Source organism: Monodelphis domestica, chromosome 4 (genome assembly GCF_027887165.1).
Source record: "Monodelphis domestica isolate mMonDom1 chromosome 4, mMonDom1.pri, whole genome shotgun sequence".
Taxonomy (NCBI): Eukaryota; Metazoa; Chordata; class Mammalia; order Didelphimorphia; family Didelphidae; genus Monodelphis; species Monodelphis domestica.
Window position 1 is genome coordinate 279,258,825 of NC_077230.1, and position 22,946 is coordinate 279,281,770.

General features: G+C 38.4%; 1 protein-coding gene across 2 annotated transcripts in view; it reads right to left on the minus strand.

Annotated features, from left to right (window-relative positions):
* Positions 1-6,545: 6,545 nt before the first annotated feature.
* The window catches only part of KCNJ1 (potassium inwardly rectifying channel subfamily J member 1), a 63,138-nt gene continuing 46,737 nt past the window's right edge, over positions 6,546-22,946 (minus strand). For both annotated transcript variants that reach the window (XM_007495119.2, XM_007495117.2), the window contains one exon: positions 6,546-9,921. In XM_007495119.2, the coding sequence (XP_007495181.1) occupies positions 8,782-9,900 (1,119 nt within the window). In that variant the 5' untranslated portion in view covers positions 9,901-9,921 and the 3' untranslated portion in view covers positions 6,546-8,781. The remainder of the gene's footprint in view (positions 9,922-22,946) is intronic.

Here is a 22,946-nt window from a genome sequence, read left to right on the forward strand (position 1 = left end):
TTTTCCATCTTCGCTACAGCTGGTGCCCCCCCCCCCAACAAGATATTATTTGGTATTATCCTATATATGTAAGAGGCAACTTAGAGAGCCAGCCTTGGAGCTAAAAAGATTTGAGTTCAAATCTCACCTCTAGCATATTCTGGCTAGGTGACTCCAAGCACATCACCTAAATTCTCACTCCTTGAGGTAGCCCTCTAAGTCAACCTACTTTGACAGGAGAAGTTTCTTCATCTAAGAATTCACTATATTAATGAAGTCACAGGTCCTGCCATTATTCTGTATGTATATGTATATACATACCTTACCTGATAAACTGTAAGGATTTCTTTCTCCTCTCTGTCTACCCAGTGAATAGCATAGTACCCAGCACATAATAGGAGCTTAATAAATACTTCTTGATTGCTCATTTAAAAATTATTTGCTGAATTAAACTGAATAATTAGCATAGTGCCTGCCACTCAGAAGGCCTTTAAATATTTATTGACTATAATTCAGAACAGTAAATGACAAGTCTTGAGTGAAGAATTTTAGACAGGAATTGAGAGAGAGACACAGAGAGAGAGAGGGAGAGAGAGGGAGGGAGAGAGAGAGAGAGAGAGAGAGAGAGAGGGAGAGAGAGAGAGAGAGAGAGAGGGAGAGAGAGAGGGGGGGGAGAGAGGGGGGGAGAGAGAGAGAGAGAGAGAGAGACAGAGACAGAGACAGAGACAGAGACAGAGACAGAGACAGAGACAGAGACAGAGACAGAGAGAGAGATCAATTGGAACTGAGATGCTCAAGGAAGACTTTAGGGTGAAGATAAAACTAGATTTAGGCCTTATAGGATTGCTCAGGATTAAATAAGAGGAGACACTGAGGGAGTTTATTCAAGAAGGAATCATGGATGGAAGCATGGGCACAGTGGGTGCGGAGATAGGAATGTTTAGGGAAAAGCTAGGAGACCAGGTGGACTGGAGGAGAAGGATGGGGAGGAGTGGGAAACAAGGTTGGAAACTAGGTTGGGTCCAGATTGTGGAGGGCCACCTTGAATGCCATGCTGAGGAGTGTAGACTTGATTCTATAGGCAATGGTGAATCATTGACAGTTTTCTTCAGCAAGAGAGGGAGCTATACAATAAAAGCATTTTAATCTAATGGCATTGGATAAGAAAATGGGTAGGCTGGAAAGAGGTCAGGGAAGACAGTCTTGTGATGAGAGCAATTCAGACATGATTCTTGCATATGGTTTTGATAAAACCTCAAAATGAAGAGTCAGACACATCCATCCCTAAAGGGCATTTTCTTAAATCGGTCATTCCTACTCATCACATCTCTCTAGGTTGCGTCAAATTTTCACTTCATAGATGAGTAAAGTGAGATCTAGGTAGTGGGAACAAAACTAGAACACTGGTCTTCTGGTCCCCAGTTTTCTGTTCTCTCCAACAGATGGAAGAGAGAATTCTCCAGAAAAAAAAAAAAGGTTGGGGCTTTGACTTAAAATTTTTTCCTACCCTTTCTCCATAGGCTCCTCCTTAGCCAAACCTTGGGGCAGGTGTGTTCATTTAAGAGCCATTGCTTTTTTAGCCATCTGGCCACCAGTCAAGGCCCTAGACTCTGAGATCCCCAGCACATGTTTTAATAGGGCAAGGTGTTTGCCTGCAGGCAGCCATGAAATGACTGCATGCTTTTGGAATGTGGCGTGCCTTGTGACTGTAACCACCAAAATTTGAGTGAAATACAGGGGAGGGGAAAGTCAGAAGTGACAGAAGGGAATACCACCGGGAATTCAGGCAGAGGTATAACCTATCTGCAAACTACCCACTGCCACCCTCAGCCATGCCCTTTCCAAAAGTCTTTTACTAGTCTGGTGACTACCACAAAATTAAAAGTTGGAAGGGACCACAGTGGCCATCCAGCCCAAACTTTGAGAGGAATCTCTACTCTAATACATCAGGCAAGCAGTTATCCCTTCCAAATGATTCACACGTGGGGAAGAAAAGAAGAAGACGGGGACGAGAGTTGGCTCCAATAATGCAGCACAGCACATGGCCAAAAGCTGGGCAAGGACTCCAGCCCAGCCCAGTCTGTTATAGAACCAGGAAAGTGAGTGACCATTCAGGTGTCACCCCCAGCCACCAAACAAGTAGAATTAGTGGAACCTGAACTATCAAAAGGCCCCAAAGTAATGCCTTTGGCTCTGTGGATGGATGTTCATTCTAATACTCTAAACTTTTGAGGCCTGGATTTGCAGAGGTCAAAAGCCCAAGCAAATGGTGGAATCAAATTCTTCCTCCCTAAGAAGAAATTCCACAAGCTACTTACTGATGAACTGCATAACATTTAGCTTAGCTCTAAGGATACAGTAGTTTCTTAATAAATACTTGTTACTTTGGCTTTCCAGGAGGGAAGGATTATCAGAGCCCACTGGAAGTTGCTTAGCTTCATCCCTTTAGCCTCTTAGTTATCTTGGAGGTTTCCTTAACTTGCTTTGTAGTGGTCGTACCCAGACTGACCCCTCTCCCCACAATGAGTTCTTTCTAGGGTCCATGTGTCATTTGCCTGGAAAAGCACCTGGACTCACCCAAGGGCTATAATCCAACAACAAAATGAACTGAGTCCAAGACCTGGACCATTCAAAATACATTTTAAATTAGGGTCCTCCCCACCACCCCCTCCCCCAGAATGATCTCATTGGCCTCCTCAGCTAAGTTTCAATGCAACTCATCCTCTGGGCAAGGCGCAGCTCCAAAGAGTCCAGCTGGGTGCATCTGGCCAGAAAGATTAAATTATTTTTGAATTCCTAACTGAATGTTCTTTTAATGGAAACTTAATGACAGGCATTGAAATAGATTTCCTCCATAACCCCTCCTCCCTCTTGCTCCCCACACATGGCTCTGGGCTGCCGTGGCTCCCGATAACCTTTATTCCCTGCCCCTGGACTTTTATCTCCCCAATGACAAACGGCCCTTGCTGGACAGAAAGAGGAAATTCCAGTCATTGTTCTCAAACTTCTGGCTTCCAAAATAAAATGCTCTATCTCCTCTGTCAAGCTTTGATTGACATTCTGCTTCCTGAAATGGCTGGCAATAACGGCTAAGGGGCAGGGCCACCACCGGACTCATCTACGTATCTGCCACCCCATGGGATGGAGGGGGATTTTGTGCCTTTAAACTCCAGGATAATTCTTTGAATCATAGAATCTCAGGTGTATGAAAGCATCTTGTAAGCCATTTAGGTCAACCCCTACATAAGATACGATATAATCACCTAGTGTCTAGAGAGCAATGCTATACAGTGGGAAGACATGGCTTCAAATCTTACTTTCACTGCCTACTCTGTGTGACCTTAAGCAAGTCACTTAACTTTAAACGGCTTCTTTTTTTCCCTCCTCTGTTAAACTAGGGAGTCGGGCTAGATGGCTCTTCTACCTCCAAACTAATTATCCTAAAATGAAGAATGCCCAGTGATGGGGAACTTAGCACCACTCAGTGTAGACTGTTACATCTTGGAGTTCGGTTTATTAGTAAGGTCTTTGATCATTTACATATTATTGGAAGTAGCCAACTGGAAGGGGCTGGGCAGAGGAGCATCCATCAGCCATCAAAGAGACTTAGAGAGATATGCTACTTACTTAAGTGCATTTCAAGGGTTAGTAAGAGGGTATTTTGAAGAACTGTTCACAAGTGTCTTTGTTATGAAACTCTGAGTAAGGCAAATATTTAATTAGGAAGGATTGGTCTTCACTGAACTCTGACTTAATCTTCACCCTGCTCAACAAATATAGAAAATGTTCCCTATTTACCCTAATGCTCATAGATTTAGGTCCCTGGTCCTTAGAATAAACCAGTGATGTGTGTGTGTGCAGGGGAAGTCCAACACTAATGACAACAAATACTTGAAGTAGTCCCACAAGGATGGATTTCAGTGTCTTATTACAGTCCAGATTCACTGGGGATAATTTGCCAAGGAACATGACACCAGCACTGAGATCGGTGTCCCACGTGATGTAAGGTAGAATGCCCGTAGATGCATGTTCATGCCCACCCCAAACTCTTCACTCCAACATTCTAGTTACATGTTTACTCCTTCTCAGCTTAAGGTGGGGAGGAGGTAGCAGGAAGTGAGCTATTTGTTTCGACTTTTCATTTTCATTTTCCATCAGCAGCTTTAATTGTTTTTGACTCCAAGAACATGATGCTTTCCCTTCTTTCCCCCTCACCCCCTGTAATTTTATCATCTGAAATTTCATCATTATGGAGGTTGATCCAGGTTTGATACCCAATACCTTCTCAAAACTCTCAACTGCCTCTTTACTCGAATTGAAGAGTTAGAAGGCAGAGCCATGAATTCTTCTCAAAGCCCTTCCTTATAGGTCTTAGAACTTTCCAACTAAACTTATTTTCCATCAAGTGCTATATTTGGTATCAATTCCATGAACATCATGCCCTTGTGCCAGTCAGGTAACCTCTGATACCTTCTTTTTTAGTCTCACGTTGTATATTATTTCGCCTCATTAGATTATAAGATCCTTAAGGACAAGGATAATCATTCTTTTTTTTTCCATTTGTATCCCCAGCACTTAGAATAATACATAGCAATAAATACCTAATAATTGTTTATTAATTATTGACTATTGGCTAACTACCCTTTGTAGAATATCAGCATAGGATTCATGTGACATATAAGACTCTGAGATCATAGGACATAGAGCTAGAAGGAATATAGAGATAATCTAGACAACCCCCTCTTTTTAAATATGAAAACTCTGAGGTTCAAAGTGGGGGAAATTACCTACATATGGTTAGTAAACAGTAAGACTGTAAGCACTGTAATTTCAAAACCAGATCTTTCCTCATTATGTCCAATGCTACAGCTTCCCACTTATGCTCACTTGGAATTCAAGAGCCTTTATCCCCTTTATTTCTAAAAATCTTCAAGGAAAAAAATCTCTATAACCTTCCTTGGTCATACATCCCAGTGTTTTATAACCCTGACACCTAGAACCTTCTGCCGTCTACTTGTTGCTATCATTTATGCCCATTCTCAGTAGAAATGGAGACTACTGCTCCTTGTCTGTTCTTGGATGTGATGATTTTTCTTTTTTTTAAACCCTTACATTCTATGTTAGAATTAACCCTAAGAATCAGTTCCAAGACAGGAGAGCAGTATGGACTAGGAAATTAGGGATAAATGATTTGCCCAGATCCACACAGCTAGGAAGTGTCTAAGGTCAAATTTGAACCCAGGACCTTCCATCTCTCTCTAGGTCTATCTATCCATTGAGCCATGTAGCTGCTGCTACATTGGCTCATTTATTTCTGATACTAATATATTAAAGTCCTTTAGTCTTCCCTCCTAATGTCAATTACCCAAAAGCTCAAGTCTAAAGTCAGAGCTTTGTTCTCTCGTTTTTAAGATCTTTTAGGAGCCAGTGTATTAGAGCTACAAACCAGACCCTCCAAGTCAAAGATATCATGGAAACCAAATTAAATTGGCATTAGTCAGGAGATCAATGGCAGTGGAAATACTGATTGGAAGAAGGCAGCCCACCAGGTACTTTGGGAAGAAGAGGCAAATGAATCAGAAAGGATAGGCTTTGATCGGTATTCAACAATTCAATCCACTTTTTCTAATTTATAAAGGTAACAGCACATTCAGGAAAAGGGGGCACTAAGGACAGTCAAATAATAGCCAATTTAGTCCAAGGTTCTTGATGGCCCAGAAAATTCAATATACCTCCCCAGGGCATGTACTATTTTCATGTATTCACTAGCATCTTATCCCACACAACGCACATTTTAAAAGTTTAGTAACCCATTAAAAGGGAGTACTCTAAGATCCACATAGTAAATCTATTCTGTTCAATTCAATAAACAGGGGTAGGGGAAGACAAAAAAAAATCAGTCAAATTACAATGATTTATCTATGACTGTTCATTTCCCACCTGGCTGAACTCCTCCTGCTTTCCCACCATGTCCCTTTGCTGCATACTTCCCCTTATGTGTGTTGTCTTCTCCTGATAGATTTCTTTGGGTATTTCCAGTTTGGCATGTTACCTAGCACATAGTAGGGACATATTGACTGATCAAATAATAGATCCTGTGATAAGACCATGATAAAGTGAGGCTACTCTTCTTCATATGCCCAATTTTCACCAGCAATCAATACTTCATTATGTGTAAAATTTAAATAACCAGTAATTCAATCACAGTAAGTCAATAACAATAGATGACTAGTTCTTAGCTTGTGTCATGGTCACAGAAATCACTGATAACTAGCCATCTATTGTTATATTGGATCACAAGGGCCAAGGTATATAGACAGATCAGCTGACATCTTCACAACTCAAAAATGTGGCGCATTCCTTGCTAATAAGAGTGTCTATCTACCAAAGACTATGATATAGTTTCTAGCAGAGTAGCATTGCAGTAGAACAGTAATGACTAGAAGAGAGTTTGTCTTTTCTTTGGGAAGATGGACACCAGATGACAAGTGTCATTTTATTCATTCACTTCCCCAAGCCCTAATAAATCTACCTCTCTCCAAGAAAAAGTCCATTACATATGCAGATTGTTTTTTTAAAATAAGTTTATTCTGTAACAATAAATGTTGCTTTTTTTTAAAAAAGCATTAAGTATTTACAGATTTTATATATTAATCAACACTCTGACAATAAGTTAATACCTACTTAGAATTAGGTACTCTGTAGTTCATACAAAATGGTAGCAGAAAGGAACTGAGTGAAACCCAATACAGTCATATCCTGGGTAAGAGAAGAAAGAGGAATGGAGAAGAGAATTGGAAGACTGATCAGTTTGTTGCCTGCTACATTTCACTGCATTCATTGTCTGTTCTCACTTCTCTTTTGGAAAGAGCTGAACTAAAACAAGTCCAGATAGGGAAGTCCAATGAACCTTCTCTGAGGCTTTCCCGAGCTTCCGTTTCAAGTAAAGCTTCATACCTTTAAACTCCTTACTGGATCTCTCAGGCAGAAAGGCAATACCCAATATAACAGAATTTTTGCTTATAATCCCAGCCAACATAGAGAGAACATTAAAATGTCTTTCAGGAAAACATTATCACAGCTTTCAAATCAAATATTTATCTTTTCAAGGAAGTATGGATGCAGCTTCCAATCCAGTGACTTAAGATGTGTCTGTCTATACTTACAACGTGAAACAGAAATTTGAGGCTGTTAAATTGGCCAAAATCCAAGTTGGGTCTTGACTTTTTTTGGCTCTTTCAGAAAATGGGTTAGGCTCCAGATCTCCACTGCACTGTAGGTGTGGGTAGACACAGCCCAAGTGGGCTCATCTGTATTGAGCAATTGCTGGACCTTTCTGGGTACCGACAGCCAGGAGCGGGAAGTGTGGCTCATAGCCCAAGAGTTATTTTTAAAGTTGGATCTGCATGGTTTAGCCACACAGTTACTCCCTTTGTTCAACAGCCTCCTCTTCTTTCTGGCACCCTGGGTTCTCTCCTCTAGTTCAGCCCATGTTTCATTTGAGGGAAGGCAGAGTATTATAAGAGAGATGATTCTTGATTTTCAGCATCAACTGAATCAAGTGAGAATAACATTACCCTGAGAAATTCACAATTTCTTTGAGAGGTGGTGGTAAGGAATAAGACAATCATTCTTTGGGGTCCTATTTTTGAACTTCAAAGTGATATTTGTGTGTTCCCTGCCATTCTGAATAATTCATGAACCACACAGAACTTTCCTGAAAAAAAAAATCATTCAGCATGAGTTTATCTATGGCTGGATCTTTCAATAAGTTTACCGCTTGGGACTTCAGTTTTCCTTACATAGAAATCAAGTTGGATTAGATGTCATTGAGTTCCCTTCTATCTCTAAATTCATAATTACTGGTTAGTGATCCTTGCAGTGCATTTATTGGGGCTTGTTTTCACTGGGGCTTGGATAAATTAAAAGTATTAAAAGTGAAAGGAAAGGCTCAGTGTATTAAGAGTCAGGCTCAGAGATGGGAGGTCCTGGATTCAAATTTTGCCACAGACACATCCAAATTGTATGACCCTGGACAAGTCACTTAATCCCCATTGCCTAACCTTTACCATTCTTCTGCCTTGGAACCAATACACAGTATTGATTTTAATACAGAAGGTATGGGTTTAGAAAAAAAGTGAAGGGGACAGTCAAGACATAATTAACGACAATGTAGACAGCCAGACTAGATAATCATGAAAACATATCCCTTTTTTTCCTCCTGATTAAAATGTGAATTTTCTCCCTCTGGATGAATTATGTAGATAATTACCTCAATTTCCCATTTTCCTTTACTTAGGTAAAGGCTCATTTACATACAATCTTGCAATGGTTCTGAATTAATGCAAAGTAAAAAATTTGGAGAGATCTTCTTTTCATGCCCATCCATGTGTCAGTTGTCAATATTACTATAAAGAACTTCCATATTGCAAGGGTAGTGCATTGGAATTTGCTTATTTCAAATATTCATTTCATTTCAATTAATCAACAGGCCCTGAAAATTAAGAAAGTGAAGGCACTAGGCTAGCCTCTAGGAATATTGAGGCAAAAATGAAGTAGCTTCTGCCCTCAAGGAACTTACATTCAGATGATTTGAGACTCCTATATATTTCTACTTACTGGAATTCAAAGTGCTGAGTTATATAAAGTCAGACCACAGAATGCAAAGAATAATAGGACTTGTTAACTTTCTTTGAAACTTCTTGTCCTGTTTAGGTGTCTCCCAAATTCTGATTTACTTCTCTGTGCTTCTAAACTATTATGCCTTAGTAATTTTGCTTTGCTTATGCTAAATGACCACAACTACATTTGAGTATCATCTGTTTCATTGACTTCTGCCAGGACAAAGTTGGGATTGTCATAGCCCCTCTTCAACCTGGCTCTGGCATCTTTCTCATTGTAGAGGCATAAGGCACAATGGGGAGTCTCGACTGCCACTGTCTTGCTGAAGTTATGAAAATCCACTCTATACTTCCCTTCCTTGGTCTTGGACACTATGGGAGCAAAACGATAGCCCCATAGCACTTCCTCTGGGACATAGGAGGTTCGCACCTGACAGGTGGCACTGGTGGATTCCACTGTTCCATCTAAAAATACTACCAACTCAAAGTCTTGCTGGAGAATATTTTCAGCTGCCATGTGAAAGAAGGGGCTGTTATGGTCAATAACATGATAAATGGTCAGTGGGGAAATAAAAAACAAGTTTTCATTGCCTGCATCAACCACAAAGTTGATATTGATTTGGTCCAAAATAATGGTCTCCCCCTCAGGTGTGACCGTGGTCCTCAAAAGCTTCCCATAGATGTGACTGCCAATTAGGAGGCTTTTCCTGAGATTAGCCACTCGAATCAGGAGACAGAGCTTCCCTCCCCGCTTGCTGATGACAGCATTCTTGCTGAAGGTGATGGTTTTGGCTCGTTTCTTTGGTCTGGAGATCTTGGCTAAGATGGCACCACACATGAAAGCGTTGATAATTACTCCAAGGAGGGACTGGAAAACAAGAAGGAAGATAGCAGTGCCACATTGTTCTGTCACACATCTGTAACCATAACCAATGGTAACTTGTGTTTCTAGAGAAAATAGGAAAGCTGAGGTTAAGCCATTAATGTTTTCCACACATGGAGTATGGTTGCTAGATGGATGAAACTCTGGGAGATCTTTATGTATGTAGGCTACGGCATACCACAGAAGGCTAAAGAGAAACCAGCTGCCTAAGAAGGCAGTGATAAAAATGGTCATTTTGTACCTCCACTTGAGGTCAAGTACTGTTGTCCAGATATCCACAAGGAAGATAAACCTTGATTGTGCTTCCACATTGCCAAACTCTATGTTACACCTTCCATCTTTGGAGACAAGCCTTATTCTCCGTTGGGAACATCCAAAAAGGTGTACAGCAAAATATTTCCGGAGGTATTTAAACATCCTTTCTGTCAACACTCTAATCTGGAAAACATATCAAAGAAAGAAAAAAGAAAATTATAATTCTCTTTAGAGCTACAAATGAGGGAAGTGACTCATGAACAGATTTAGCTATGTAAGGAGAGATTTTTACATTACTACACTGGCTACTGGCCATTTGGGCTAATTGAAAAGTTTGGATTGGTTATTCTTTTCCCCAAAGGAATTATTCACCAAATGGAGGACTAGGATATTTAGACATTTAGTAAAAATAGTGACATATGACAAAGTTAGATTTCTCCATGTTATCACTAAATTGTAATTCAATTCAATGAGTAATCTTGAAATGCATTTTAGATAGCAAGCACAATTTAGACACATCTCAAAAGAGTAGATCAGGATATCCTAGTGGATTCAGGTCCCATGGTCTCAGTGGCTCTCTGTAGTTTTTTAGGATCCTAATGGAGAAGGAAGTAGCCAGGGTCAAGCTGCCCCACGCATCATCGTATTATTCAAAGATTTCATTATTAGGAGCCAGCTGTCAAGAAGCAACTTCAAAACGTCTTTAGACAATACTATTCTGCCAGGCTCCTCAGAGAACTTTCTAAAGCAATAATAGCTCACTGCCTCTCTGATCAGAGCAAACATTATTCTCATGAATGTCATTTTACAAAGAGGAACAGAGACTTTATTTTTTAAAAATTCTAGTTACTAGTAGAACCAGACAAAAATGTCACACAGAGTTTGAGAGCTAGGAGACCCTTTAGGTAGTCCAAATCCTATCATTTTACAGATAAGGAAAGTGAGAGCTCTATCTTAAGTCACACCAATTAGGAAGCAGCAAAGTTAAGAATCTTCTGAATGCCAGATTATTCAGTCAATAAGTATTAATTAAGCATTTACCATATGTCAAACACTGTGCTAAGGACTAAAGATACAAGGAAAGGGCAAAAACAGAGCTCACCCTCAAGTAGTGTACATTTTAATGAGGTTGGGGGAGAAGCTGCTAATAACTAGGCATATATATATGTGTGTGTGTGTGTACATATATATATTCAGAGTAGGAAGAAAATAATCTGAAAAGAAAAGTCATTAGTAATTGGGGGGGAGGGGAAGTGGGGAGGGGACTGGTAAAGCCCTCATGCAGAAGGTGAGATGTAAGACTTAAAGGAAGCCAAAGAAACTAAGAGGAAGAAACCAATATTCTTTCCACTACATCATGCTAGCTTCCTAGAAAAGTCTCTTTTACTACTATCACCATTGCAACCAAAAGAACATAGTAGGAAGAGTAAAAAGAGTCCTACTGTTCTCTATGCTTAGACATACCTTCTTGGCACTTTGATTTGAAAGCAAATGTAGTCTTTAAATAGAATTCAAATTCCCCTTCAATAATCTATACATTCACTTTTATACACATATGCCAAACTCCACACCTTTCATCCTTCACAAGATCCAGGAAGTGAAACTGACTAGAGGCTGGTTCCAAAGAAAGGAGATGCTCATGGTGTCTTGTTCACTGCTTCAGCCAGGTGAAAACAAAGAAGAGCCACACTAGGTAAAAGTGATCATAATTCCATTACTGCTGTCTCAGTGCCTTCTTTGTATGTACTTATAAGACTTAAAGCAAAGAGTAAATGTGATCTAGTATTATTGCTGTGTAAGGGAATCTAAGGCAAAAAATACTTGTTGCCCTTGTCACACTGATGCATAGCAGGAGAATTTCCCTGATTTATCCTCACTCCAGCCCCTCAAAATTCAGGCTGAAAGACATGGATTAAGGAAAACTTTTATTTGTCTATAACCAGGGTAGACCTCTTATCCAGATTTTTTACCCCTATTCAGAGGTAAATGGAGGCTCTAGAGTGCTAGAAGTTGAGTGGGGAAGACGAGTCCAAATCTGGCCTCTGCCATTTACTAACTGTGTTGTAATGTGGAACAAGTCACTTCACTGTCTTCCTCAGTTTCCTCAACAGTAAAATGCAGATGATGATAGTATCTAACTTACAGGGTTGTTGAGATAATATTTATAAAAGTACACATAGTACACATTTCTATTTTCTAATTGATAAATGGTCAAAGGAGATAAACAGTCAGTTCCCAAATGAAGAAATCAAAGGTATCTATCATATATGGAAAAATGCTCCATATGACCATTGATTAGAGAAGTACAAATTAAAGCAACTGAAGTTCCACCTCATACCCATTAGATTGGCTAATATGATAGAAAAGGAAAATATTGGAGGGAATGTGGGAAAACTGAGACAATAATACACTGTTGGTAGACTTGTGAACTAATCCAACCATTCTGAAGACCAATATGGAACCCTACCCAAAGGGCTACAAAACCATGCATTCTCTTCAATCTAGAAATACTACTAGTAGATCTGTATCACAAAGAGATAAAAAAGAGATAAGAGGGTCTATTTGTACAAAAATATTTATAGCAGCTCTTTTTGTGGGAGCAAAGAATTGGAAATTATGGGGATGCTCATCATTTGAGGAATGGCAGAACAAGAGGGGGTATATTGTTGTAATGGAATACTATTGTGCCAGAAGAAATGATGAACAATACAACTTCAGAAAAACTTGGGGAAACTCATATGGACTGGTGTAAAGTAAAGTGTGGAGAACATCGAACACAGTGACATCAATACTGTATGACGACCGCCTCTGAATGACTTAGCTATTAATGGCAATATAATGATCCCAGAGAATTCCAAAGGACCCACCCCCAAAGAAAAAAGCTGTTGGAGTCTGAATGCAGATCAAAGCAGACTACTTTTCACTATATTTTCTTCATGAGGTTTTTTTTTTCCCTACATGTGTGATAAGCGTCTTCTTTCGCAACATGATGAATATAGAAATATGTATTGCATGATGGCAAGTGTATAAATGATATCAAACTGCTTGCCATCTCAGGAAGGTGAGAAAGAGAGGCAGGGAGGGAGAAGATTTGGATCACAAAATGTCAGAAAACAAATGTTAAAAATTGTTTCTACATATGACTGGGGTGGGGGGGGGGGATACAATAAAATATTGCTAGACAAAAAAAAGTGCCCAGTACAGTGCCTGGCACATAGTAGGTGCTGGATTAATGTTTATTCACATCCCTTCTCATATGTCTCACTCTCACCCCTTCATAAACTTCATCCCCAGATACAAAAGGTTTCAAGCTCTCAGTTAGACCTTTTTTTCATACCTCACTTTACATAATAGAGGAAAAGGCTTTCCATAAGCAGACTTTCACTAATTGAATTATTATAACACTTCCATTTTGAATGATACCTCATGAGTTTTTCCTCATCTTCTTCCTTAAAGTAACTAACAAATGTTATCTATAAAATAAATATATAAATACAGCATTTTAAGGTATGGAAAGTATTCTTCATACATGATCTCATTTGATCATAGATTTAGAAGTATGAAGGACCTCAGAAGCAGTCTGATTCCTTTATTTTACAGTGAAGGAAACTGAAGCCCAGGAAGGTCAGGATTTGCCCAAGGTCACACAGGTCCTCTTTATTCCAAAGTCAGTGTTCTTTTCATTGTACCATGTGGCATATATTATAATCCCCATTTCCCAAATAAAGAGATTGAGGGTCAGAGAGGTTCAGTGACTTGCCTAGGGTCATACAGTTTAGTATTGGAATCAGGAGTCAGATCCTAGGTTTCTGGACTTCCACTGCTATTCCTTACTTAGCCTCACTACACAAACTTTTTGTGAAATAGGCAATTTCTATCTTTAAGCAAACACAAACATACTGACTTTTGTAAAGAAAAGAATCCATTTTTAGTGCAAATAATTTCCTGCTAACTTACCTTTGGGGTGCATTTCATGTTCTTTTTTTTTTTAAGCTAAATACATCTGCAAAGCCAGAAGTCAATATTTCAAAATTGTGTATTAGTCTAGCTTTTTACTGTTTCTTGACAAAAGACTGAAGTGGTTTGCCTTTTCTTTCTGTAGTGGATTAAGGCAAACAAAGTTTAAGTGACTTGCCCAGGGTCACACAGCTAGTAAATATCTCTTCGGGGTTTGAATTTCAGTCTTCCTGACACCAAGTCCAGTGCTCTAGTCACTGGTTACCTAGTTTTCCCTTTCCTTGACAGTAGGTACTCTTTGCCTTTCTTAGAATCCCCAGACTTACTACAGTACCTGATAAGTAATGAGTACTTAACAAGTGTTTGTTGACTGATTGACTTGCAGGGTGCTGTAATGCTCATAGGATCATGGATTTTAGAGCTGGAAGAGTCCTCATAGCTCACCTAGTTCTCGATGAGGAAACTGAGCCTTAGAGATTGGAACTGTCTTGCCCAATGTTACAGTTTATAAGTAGCAGAGACCAAATTTGAACCCAGATCTTCTGACTTCAAATTCAATGTCCTTGGCACAACACTGTGTTAAACCATGACAACCCAACAGTAAAACTTTCTGGGGTGTAGGTACTCAGTGGTAGTTTTTTACTCAAAAAAAAATTTTTTTAATAAGCAGCTGTCTAATTTCTTTCCCTCCTAACTTCTTCCACTCCATTGAAAATGAAATAAAATAAAAATCCTTGTAACAATTAGTTAATCAATAAATATTTATTTATTATATAATATTAATACATAATTTATTATATATTGCATATAATATATTGCATATAATAATAAAATTATTAAGTGCTTACTATGGGTCAGGCACTGAACTAAGCTCTAAGTTTACAAAAAGAGGTAAAAGATGGTATCTGCTCTCAAGAAGTCCACAGTCTAACAGATTGAACATGGTCAAGAAAAACAAATTCCCTCATAGACTACATCCAAAAAATGTATGTCTCTTTTTGTACCTCTGAGTCAATTATCTCTCTATTAAGGAGGTAGTTAGCACATTTCATCACTGGTCTTCTAGAATCATTGTATTGATCAAGGCATCTGTGCATAAAAGGAAGACATGAGCTCAAATGTAGTCTTAGACACTAGCTGTTTGACCCTGGGCAAGTCACTTATTCTCCGTTTGCCTCAGTTTCCTCATCTGTAAAATGAGGATAATAACAGCTCCTTCCTTGCAGGGTTGTTGTAAAGAGATTGTTGTAAAGCACTGAGCAGAGTGCCTACAGATAGTAAGGACTAAATGAATGCTAACTATTATTATCATTATTATCTATTATTTATCAGAGTTCTGACTACAAAGCCATAGGCATTCAGTGTTTTAAATTTCATTACTTCTTCCAGGTCTATGTCTCATAAATGCATCCTTTCTCCCCTGACATTGCCTAGCACTTGGAAATGAAGTGTAGTACAGCAGAAAGTGTGACAGAGTTGAACTCCAGGAATCTGAGTTCAAATCCATCTCTTACTATTTGATGACTTTGGGCAAATCACTTAAACTCTCTCGACCTCAGGTTTCTCCTATAAAAAATAAAAATGTTAGACAAGATGGTCTCTGACTCAATGATCCTATGAACTTGTGATTAGGAAGAATTATTTAACATCCATCTTCTAACCCATTTTATATCAGCTACACTCTACTGACTAGCAAAAGATACTGAATTTTCAGAGTGTTTATAGAATGTCTATGCACATAAACAGACATACTCCCATACACAGAGAGACAGAGAGAGGGACAGAGAGATCAAGAGAGAGATTTGCCAGAGGACAATAAGATAACATCAGGAACAAAGAAGATTTGGCACTAATCTCTCCATACAACATTCACTATTTGATTAAGGAAAATCCTCTATGGCCATCTCTCACTACATTCTTTAAACAAAGAATGGTATTTATATGAAACGCTTTTTACAAATACTTGGTTAACTCAAAGCTGTCAATTTTATTCAATAGTGAAAAGAATTCTAACTAGACAATGATAGGGTACAGAAGAAATTTATCCTCTACTAAACCCTTTATTCTCATAGCAAACCCATTACTCATATATCCAACTTTCCTTACACAATGGAGGATAATTCCGTCTAACAACAGATAAAGTTAATATATATTTTGCAGATTATTGAGAGATTACTGATGTTATGTAATACACATGCAAATTTTTTAGGTTTCTTTCTGTGAAAATCAGCAAATCTTAATAGCAAGCAAAGCTGTACTCTGGCTAATATTTACCAAGGTATTCTTAGCAACCTAACAAAACAAGTGGATCACATTTTTACTGTTTTTCCCATCATTGCTCATGCATTCCTACTATTATAATCAAAAAAGGTCCTCACTGTCCTTATAACTCAAATATTTATGTCAACTTCCCGGTGTCCCAGTGTTACCTGATCTATATAATTTAGGCAACACCCAAGTAGCATAGGCAAAGCTTCAGAGACTAAGGCTGAGGGGGCACTAACCAGAAAGCCTCAGTGGTCGCATGGTACATGGGAATCCTCTTCATGAGTTCTACTGATTCAATAAAAGATCTATACATAAACCTTGAAGTCTCTAAGGAGCTCTAGAATCATACAAATGGGACTTCAGAGATCATCTAATTCAATGTCTTGACCATGGCTAGAATTGTCTCTGTAATATTCCTGAAAAGTCCTCATCCAGACTCTGCCTGAATCCCTCCCTTGACACAGGGCTCACTGCTTCCTAAGGCTGCTCATTCTATTTTGAACAATTCTTAAACTTAGGAAATTTTTCCTGTTGAACCAAAACCTATTTACCAGTATTTGATTCTGCTTTCCAGAACCACATAAAGTAATTGTTTGACAGGCTAGAATATTGACACAAATAAGACAAGGTAACATCTTATCTGCATAAATTAGTATTAAAATTTGCTTTAATTCCCTCATTCAGAAAAAAAAATGAAAAGCCTTATGCTTAGATTTTTAAAATCACCTTTTAAAAAATATTTTTTTAAAAGATCATCTTCACAAAAGAAATCAAAATCATATATAGGGATATGAAAAAATGCTCTACATCACTACTGATTAGAAAAATGCAAACCGAAATAATTTTGAGACATCTCATATCCATCAGGCTGGCTATAATGACAAAAAGGCAAAATGAAAAATGTTGGAGGGTATATGGAAAAGTGGGGACTTTTGGTGGAACTGTAAACTGAGCCAACAATTATGGAGATCAATTTCAAAATATGCCTAGAGCGTTATAAAACTATATGCAGTGTAGACCCAGAAATGGTATTGATGGGTCTGTTTCCCAAGGAGATCAAGGTAAAAGGAAAAGAACCTATATATTCCAAAACATTTAGAACAGCTTTCTTTGTGGTGGCAAAGAACTAGAATTCAAGGGGTTGTATATCATTTGGGAAATGGCTAGATAAATTGTAGTATATGGGTGCAATGGAATACTACTGCACCAAAAGAAACAAAGAACAATCTAATTAAGAAAACTTGGAAAGAACTTAAATGAGATAATGAACAGTGAAATGAATAGAACCAAGAGAACATTATACACAGCTACAGATTTAATACTCGAAGAATAACTTGTGAATATTTACTTCTAGAGAGAGGACTGAAAAATGGAAATATAAAATATATAATCTCTCTATATGCATATATATAGTGAAGATTAAATTTAACTCTCCCCTGATTGTAAAAATGAAATTAATTAACTTTCCCCTGATTGTGAAAATTAAATTAACTCCCCTGCCCATTTTTAGATCTAATCACCAAAATTGTAAACATCCCACTTAATCATTTAGTGGGAAGGTCTATGACCCACATATGCAACAGTGAGTGATGAATCAGAATCAAACTGACTGACCTGTGGGCTGTCCTAAGCAAAGCATCAACTATGATTGGTAGACATAAAATTAGGGGAAGGCACAAGAAGAGATGCAAAATAATGTGTCTTTAAAAGGGAGTTACAGCTTTCTGAGTGGAGTTAAACTTGGACTTTGTCTTCTTCTGAAGTTCTGAGTTTGAGTTTGAGTTGGGGAAGAATCTGATGACTGGACCTGAGAACCTATACATGGTAAGACTGTCCTTGAATCTCTTCCTTTAGACTGACATGTGGTGAGTGAAAAAGCCGACTCCTTTCCTGGATTTTCTGAAGAGACTAGCCTCAGGAAAGACCTACCACTTGAAAGAGAAATTCCCAGGTCCTTGGCTTTGCCAAGGCCTCTCTGGCTAAGGACTAACTCTCTGCCTGGGTTGAGCCAGGGGCCAGGAGTAAATTACTTAGTGCTTAGGCTAGATATCTTACCCTGTCCTCTCTCTGATTTTCTTACTTCATTCTTTCTATATTTTGTAAATAAATCTCTTTGGAATAAATTAAATTTCTGGTGACCCTATTTTTAAATAATCGAGTCCAACCTTTTATATTAAAAAAAACCTTTTCTCCCCCTCACTATATATATATATATATATATATATATATATATATATATATGATATGAAAACTAAGAAAATGATGAGATCTTAGGCTGCATGATTGAGGGAAGAGGTGGGGAGGTCGGAAAAGAAATGGGAGAAAAGGAAGAAAGAGGAACAAAGAGAGTGGGTGGAGACAAAGAGAGAGACACACCAAGAGAAACAGACAGAAAGTCAAAGGGAGAGAGATAAAGAGATAGAGAGACAGAGATTATAGAAATAAGGAAAAGAAAACCCTTCTGTACTCAGCCCTGGTTAAAACTCTCATACAGTATTGTGTACAGCTCTGGCTGCCATGTTGGGATGGCCATTGATTAAGCTAGAGCTAGCAATATGGAGATAGCAATATGGAGAAAGACCATGATTTCTTGCCATATGAGAACTGGTTGAAGCCATGGGATTGGGGTTGGGGATTCAGAATTAGCCTGGGAAGGATAATATTTAAGAGGAGCCTAATAGCTATCTCCATGTATTTGAAGGATATTCCATGGGGAAAGTCATTAAATTTGTCCCATTTAGCCCAGAAAGAAATCCTTTCCTGAGAATCAGCACCATCCAAAAATTAGATGGGTTGCTTTGGAGATAGTTGGTTCCCCTCCATTGGAAGTATTCAGGTTAAGGCTGGATACTCAACTATCAGGTAAATGATAAAAGAAATTATTTTCCAGATATGGATTAGAATCTCTGGCTGCTGAGATTTCCTCAAATTCTTAAATTCAGTGATTCTCTGATATTCTATATGATAGCTGTTCAAATATATAAACATACTTATTATGCCCCTACCCTTAGTTTTTTTGTTTTGTTGTTTTTGTTTGTTTGTTTTTATTAAAACCCTTACCTTCCATCTTAGAATCAATACTGTGTATTGGTTCCAAGGCAAAATAGTGATAAGGGCTAATAATTGGGGTTATGTGACTTGTTCAGGATCACACAGCCAGGAAGTGTCTGAGGTCAGATTTGAGCCCAGGACCTCCCATCTCTAAGCCTGGCTCTCAATCCACTGAGACATCTATCTGCCCCCCACCCTCTTAGTTTTTATATAAATCCTGAAGTTTCAGGCAATTCCCACTTTAGAAAATAAATGTTTATTAGGGACTTGATTTGTGCCAGGCATAGTGTTCAGTGCAGGGAAATACAACAAAAGACAAAAATGGGCTGGGGCTTCAGGGAGCTTACAACCTAATTTTAGAGCAATTGGCAATCTTTCAGTGCTCCAGAAATTCTTCAAGTCTCTAAAATACAGATGAGGTGTATATCTGCATAAATGATACAAGAAATTTCATGATCAGAAATGAAAGCAAGACAACTGTGGTTGGTTTTTTTTGTTTGTTTGTTTTTTAAACCCACAGGGCAGCTAGGAAGTTTAATGGATAGAGACCCAAACCTGGAAACGGGAGTTCCTGGATTTAAATTTGACCTCAGAAACTTCCTAGCTATGTGACCTTGGGCAAGTCACTGAAACTCAATTGCTTAAACCTTATTGCTTTTCTGCCTTGGAACCAATATACAGTATTGATTCTAAGACAGAAGGTAAGGGTTTTAAAAAAGCAAACAAATAAACACTTGTGTTTGGTAAAACACAAAGATCCACAGCTACTGAGGATCTGTGAGGAAACTGGACAAAAGGATAGGAGAAATTGGATTTCAACCAACACTTCATACTGTGTAATTGGAATTCTGTGCCCTTGAACTTCATTTCCCAGCACCCCACTCTCTTCCTGTCATTCCGTACTGTCATAGGCAGGATATAAATTCTGTATATTTCTGTATATTTCTGCCTCTCTCTCTCTTTTCTTCCTGATGTAGTTTTGGTGGAGCAATTTTTTTTAAACAGGCAAGGAGTACTTGGGCACATGGTTTATTTATGTTAGATAATTACCCTTTTATTCCTTTACTTATAGTGATTATTAATGAATCTTATAAAATGTAATATTTGGAGTATTTGTATATTAATTTTTAATCTTATAACACCATATACAAAGATATACAACAAATGGAGAAATGATCTATGAAATATTATTATAGATATAATTCATCACAAACAACTGAGAAAAACAAGACCAAAAAAAAGTTTTTTTAGATTTATAGGCAAAGAAGAGTTTGTGCCTGAACAAAGAATAGAGATAACAAAAGATTATACGAATAATTTTGATAACATAAAATTTGAAAGTTTTTGCCCCCAAAAGTCCAATATTACTAAGATTAGAAAGCAAATAATTAACTATAAAATATTTATAGGAAGTTTCTCTGATAAAAGTCTCACATTGAAAATAAATAAGGAATTGATTCAAATTTGTAAGAATTTTAGTCAATTGACAAATAATCTAAGGATGTGAACAAGGGAAGAAACTCAGGTTATCTAGAAAAATGTATAAAATTCTCCAAATCACTAACAAATAGAGAAGTGCAAATTAAAGAAACTCTGAGTTTCCCAACATTCATAAGATTGGCAAAGTTTATTTTTTAAAATGAAGTGACAAATGTTGGAAGGTCCAAAAATAAGCATGTTGACTTACTATTGGCAAATGGTTTTTTTTTGTGAATGGGTCTAACTATTCTATAAAGCAATTTGGAATTATGCTCAATGAATAACACCTTCGGTCATCATTACATATCAGCCTAGTCATAGGCCTGGGCATTTCTGCAGTTACTTGATGCTTCTGAAGTGTCAAGATGACTTTGGATGCTCTCTCTTGCAGCACCAATTTGGGACCTCCTGGGTGGCCTGGGATTAGTGAAACTATATCTAGTCCTTATGGAATCTTTCTCTGTGGATAACTCCTATTGCTTTAGGAACTCCAAGGCTAATTAGTGGATACAAAAGTGATAACCTCCCTACTTAGCTCCTTCTCCTGGCACAATCAAGGGTTGCCCTCAGACTGGGGCACTCTTGGCACCTGTCTCCTCCTAAAGGTATGCCCAAATTTTTCTTCTTCATCATCTCAATTTTGACCTAGATTTTCTCCAAATGAGTCATTTCATTGTAATATATTTGGAGGTTAGGATCCCCTTCCCCTGAGCTTCAGCTTTTCCTTGTACCTATCTTCCTATTCAACAGAGAGGCCAAGTAATTCCCCTGCAGACAATGAATGATTGCAATATGTTGTCTGCTGGGGCCCTCTCTCATCTTCTGTGACATCTTGATGGCTTAACATGGCACAGCTTTTCAATGATCCTCAATGATCTTCTTTTTTATATTATCATGGGAAATAAACATTTTTGTAGCAAAACTCCATGCCTGTCCAGAGAATAAACCCAAGAATTCTGCCATTGCTTTTTCCTCTATCTGTGTGCTTCCAAGCTGAGGCATTCCTAGGGAGTAACTGTCCTTTATCTAGTCTCTCAGGCAAAGATGTTTTGGTGATGAATCACACCTTTGGCCTTTGCCATCAACCCCAAACATTCTACTTCTATGATGAAGAACAGTAAAATGCCTTTATATGATCATAACCTCCTACCATTCCATCTCTTTCTGTGCCTAACTTGTCTTAAGCCTATTCTTTGTCTCCACCATGACACCATGACCCCCAATCCTTCACCCCTCAGGACTTCCCAAGTTTATTGTCCCTATTCTGCCTTCACTTTCCTCACCTCCCAGTTTCAATCCTTTAGCAAATCAGTTCAGCTCTAAACTGCGTCTGCCCCAAAGTCCTTTACTTCTCTGACCTATCACAGCTCATGCCTTGCCAAATCCCAACCCTGAATTACTCACACCATCCAATACCTTAGCTACAACTCGCATAATGCTTAACAGATCTAGAAGAAATTATTCAACCAAATCTACTCTAAATTCACTTTATCTCATCTCAACTGAGTCCTCACTGCATCAAGGACTTTTACAGCTCCCTAATTGATTCTTTATTACATTCTTTGCTGTGGCTATTCCAAGCTGACCATTTTATCCTCAAGATTCCCACACTATTCCCTGCATTCTTTCAACTAAGGACTGTCATACTTTACCAAGAAAATAAATGTCTTTTTCTATGACCACTGTGTCTTCCCCTTCTCTACATCTTATAATTCTTTGATGCCATTTTCCTTTTTCTCCTCCTTTACACAAGTGTTTGATGACCTACTGGCCTTTCTCAAATGCCCAATGCAAATCATTAATTTCCTTCCTTCTCATCTTCTCCAGCAGATTATTTTCCAGAATCATTCCATTTGTCTTGCTAATTTTCAGTGTTTCCCTTTCTACTCTCACCTTCCCAGCTGCCTACAATCATACTCCAAATTATCTCAACCAGGGCAGGCAGGCAGCACAGTAGAAGAGCCCAAAGCCTGGAATTAAGAGGGTCTGGGTTCAAACCTGCCTCAGACACTTTCTAGCTGCATGATCTAGGCAAGTCACTTAACCCCAATTGCCTAGCTCTTGTGAGTCTTCATCCTTAGAAGTGATACTTAGTATTGATTCTAAGGCAAAATATAAGAGTATTTAAAAAATAAAATTGAATTCTTTCAATATTTATCCTCCCTTCTGCATCCACAATTCCCCGCATGAGCATTATTCTTCCATTGTCTCCCTAGCATAGGATTTCCTTCCAGGTTCTGCTCTAACTCAGCTTAGACCTGTGCACACTGGCTCACTCTAGTGCTTAGCACAATGCCTGGTGCATAGCAGGCACTTAATACTGCTTATTGGTTGACTAATTGACAGACCTTTAATTATTTTTTGATCATTGGCAAAGTTGAAATGACTGTCATACCCTGTGCCAGTAAGCACCAAATAGCTCCTCCTGGCCTAGCTACTGGCTCCCACAAACT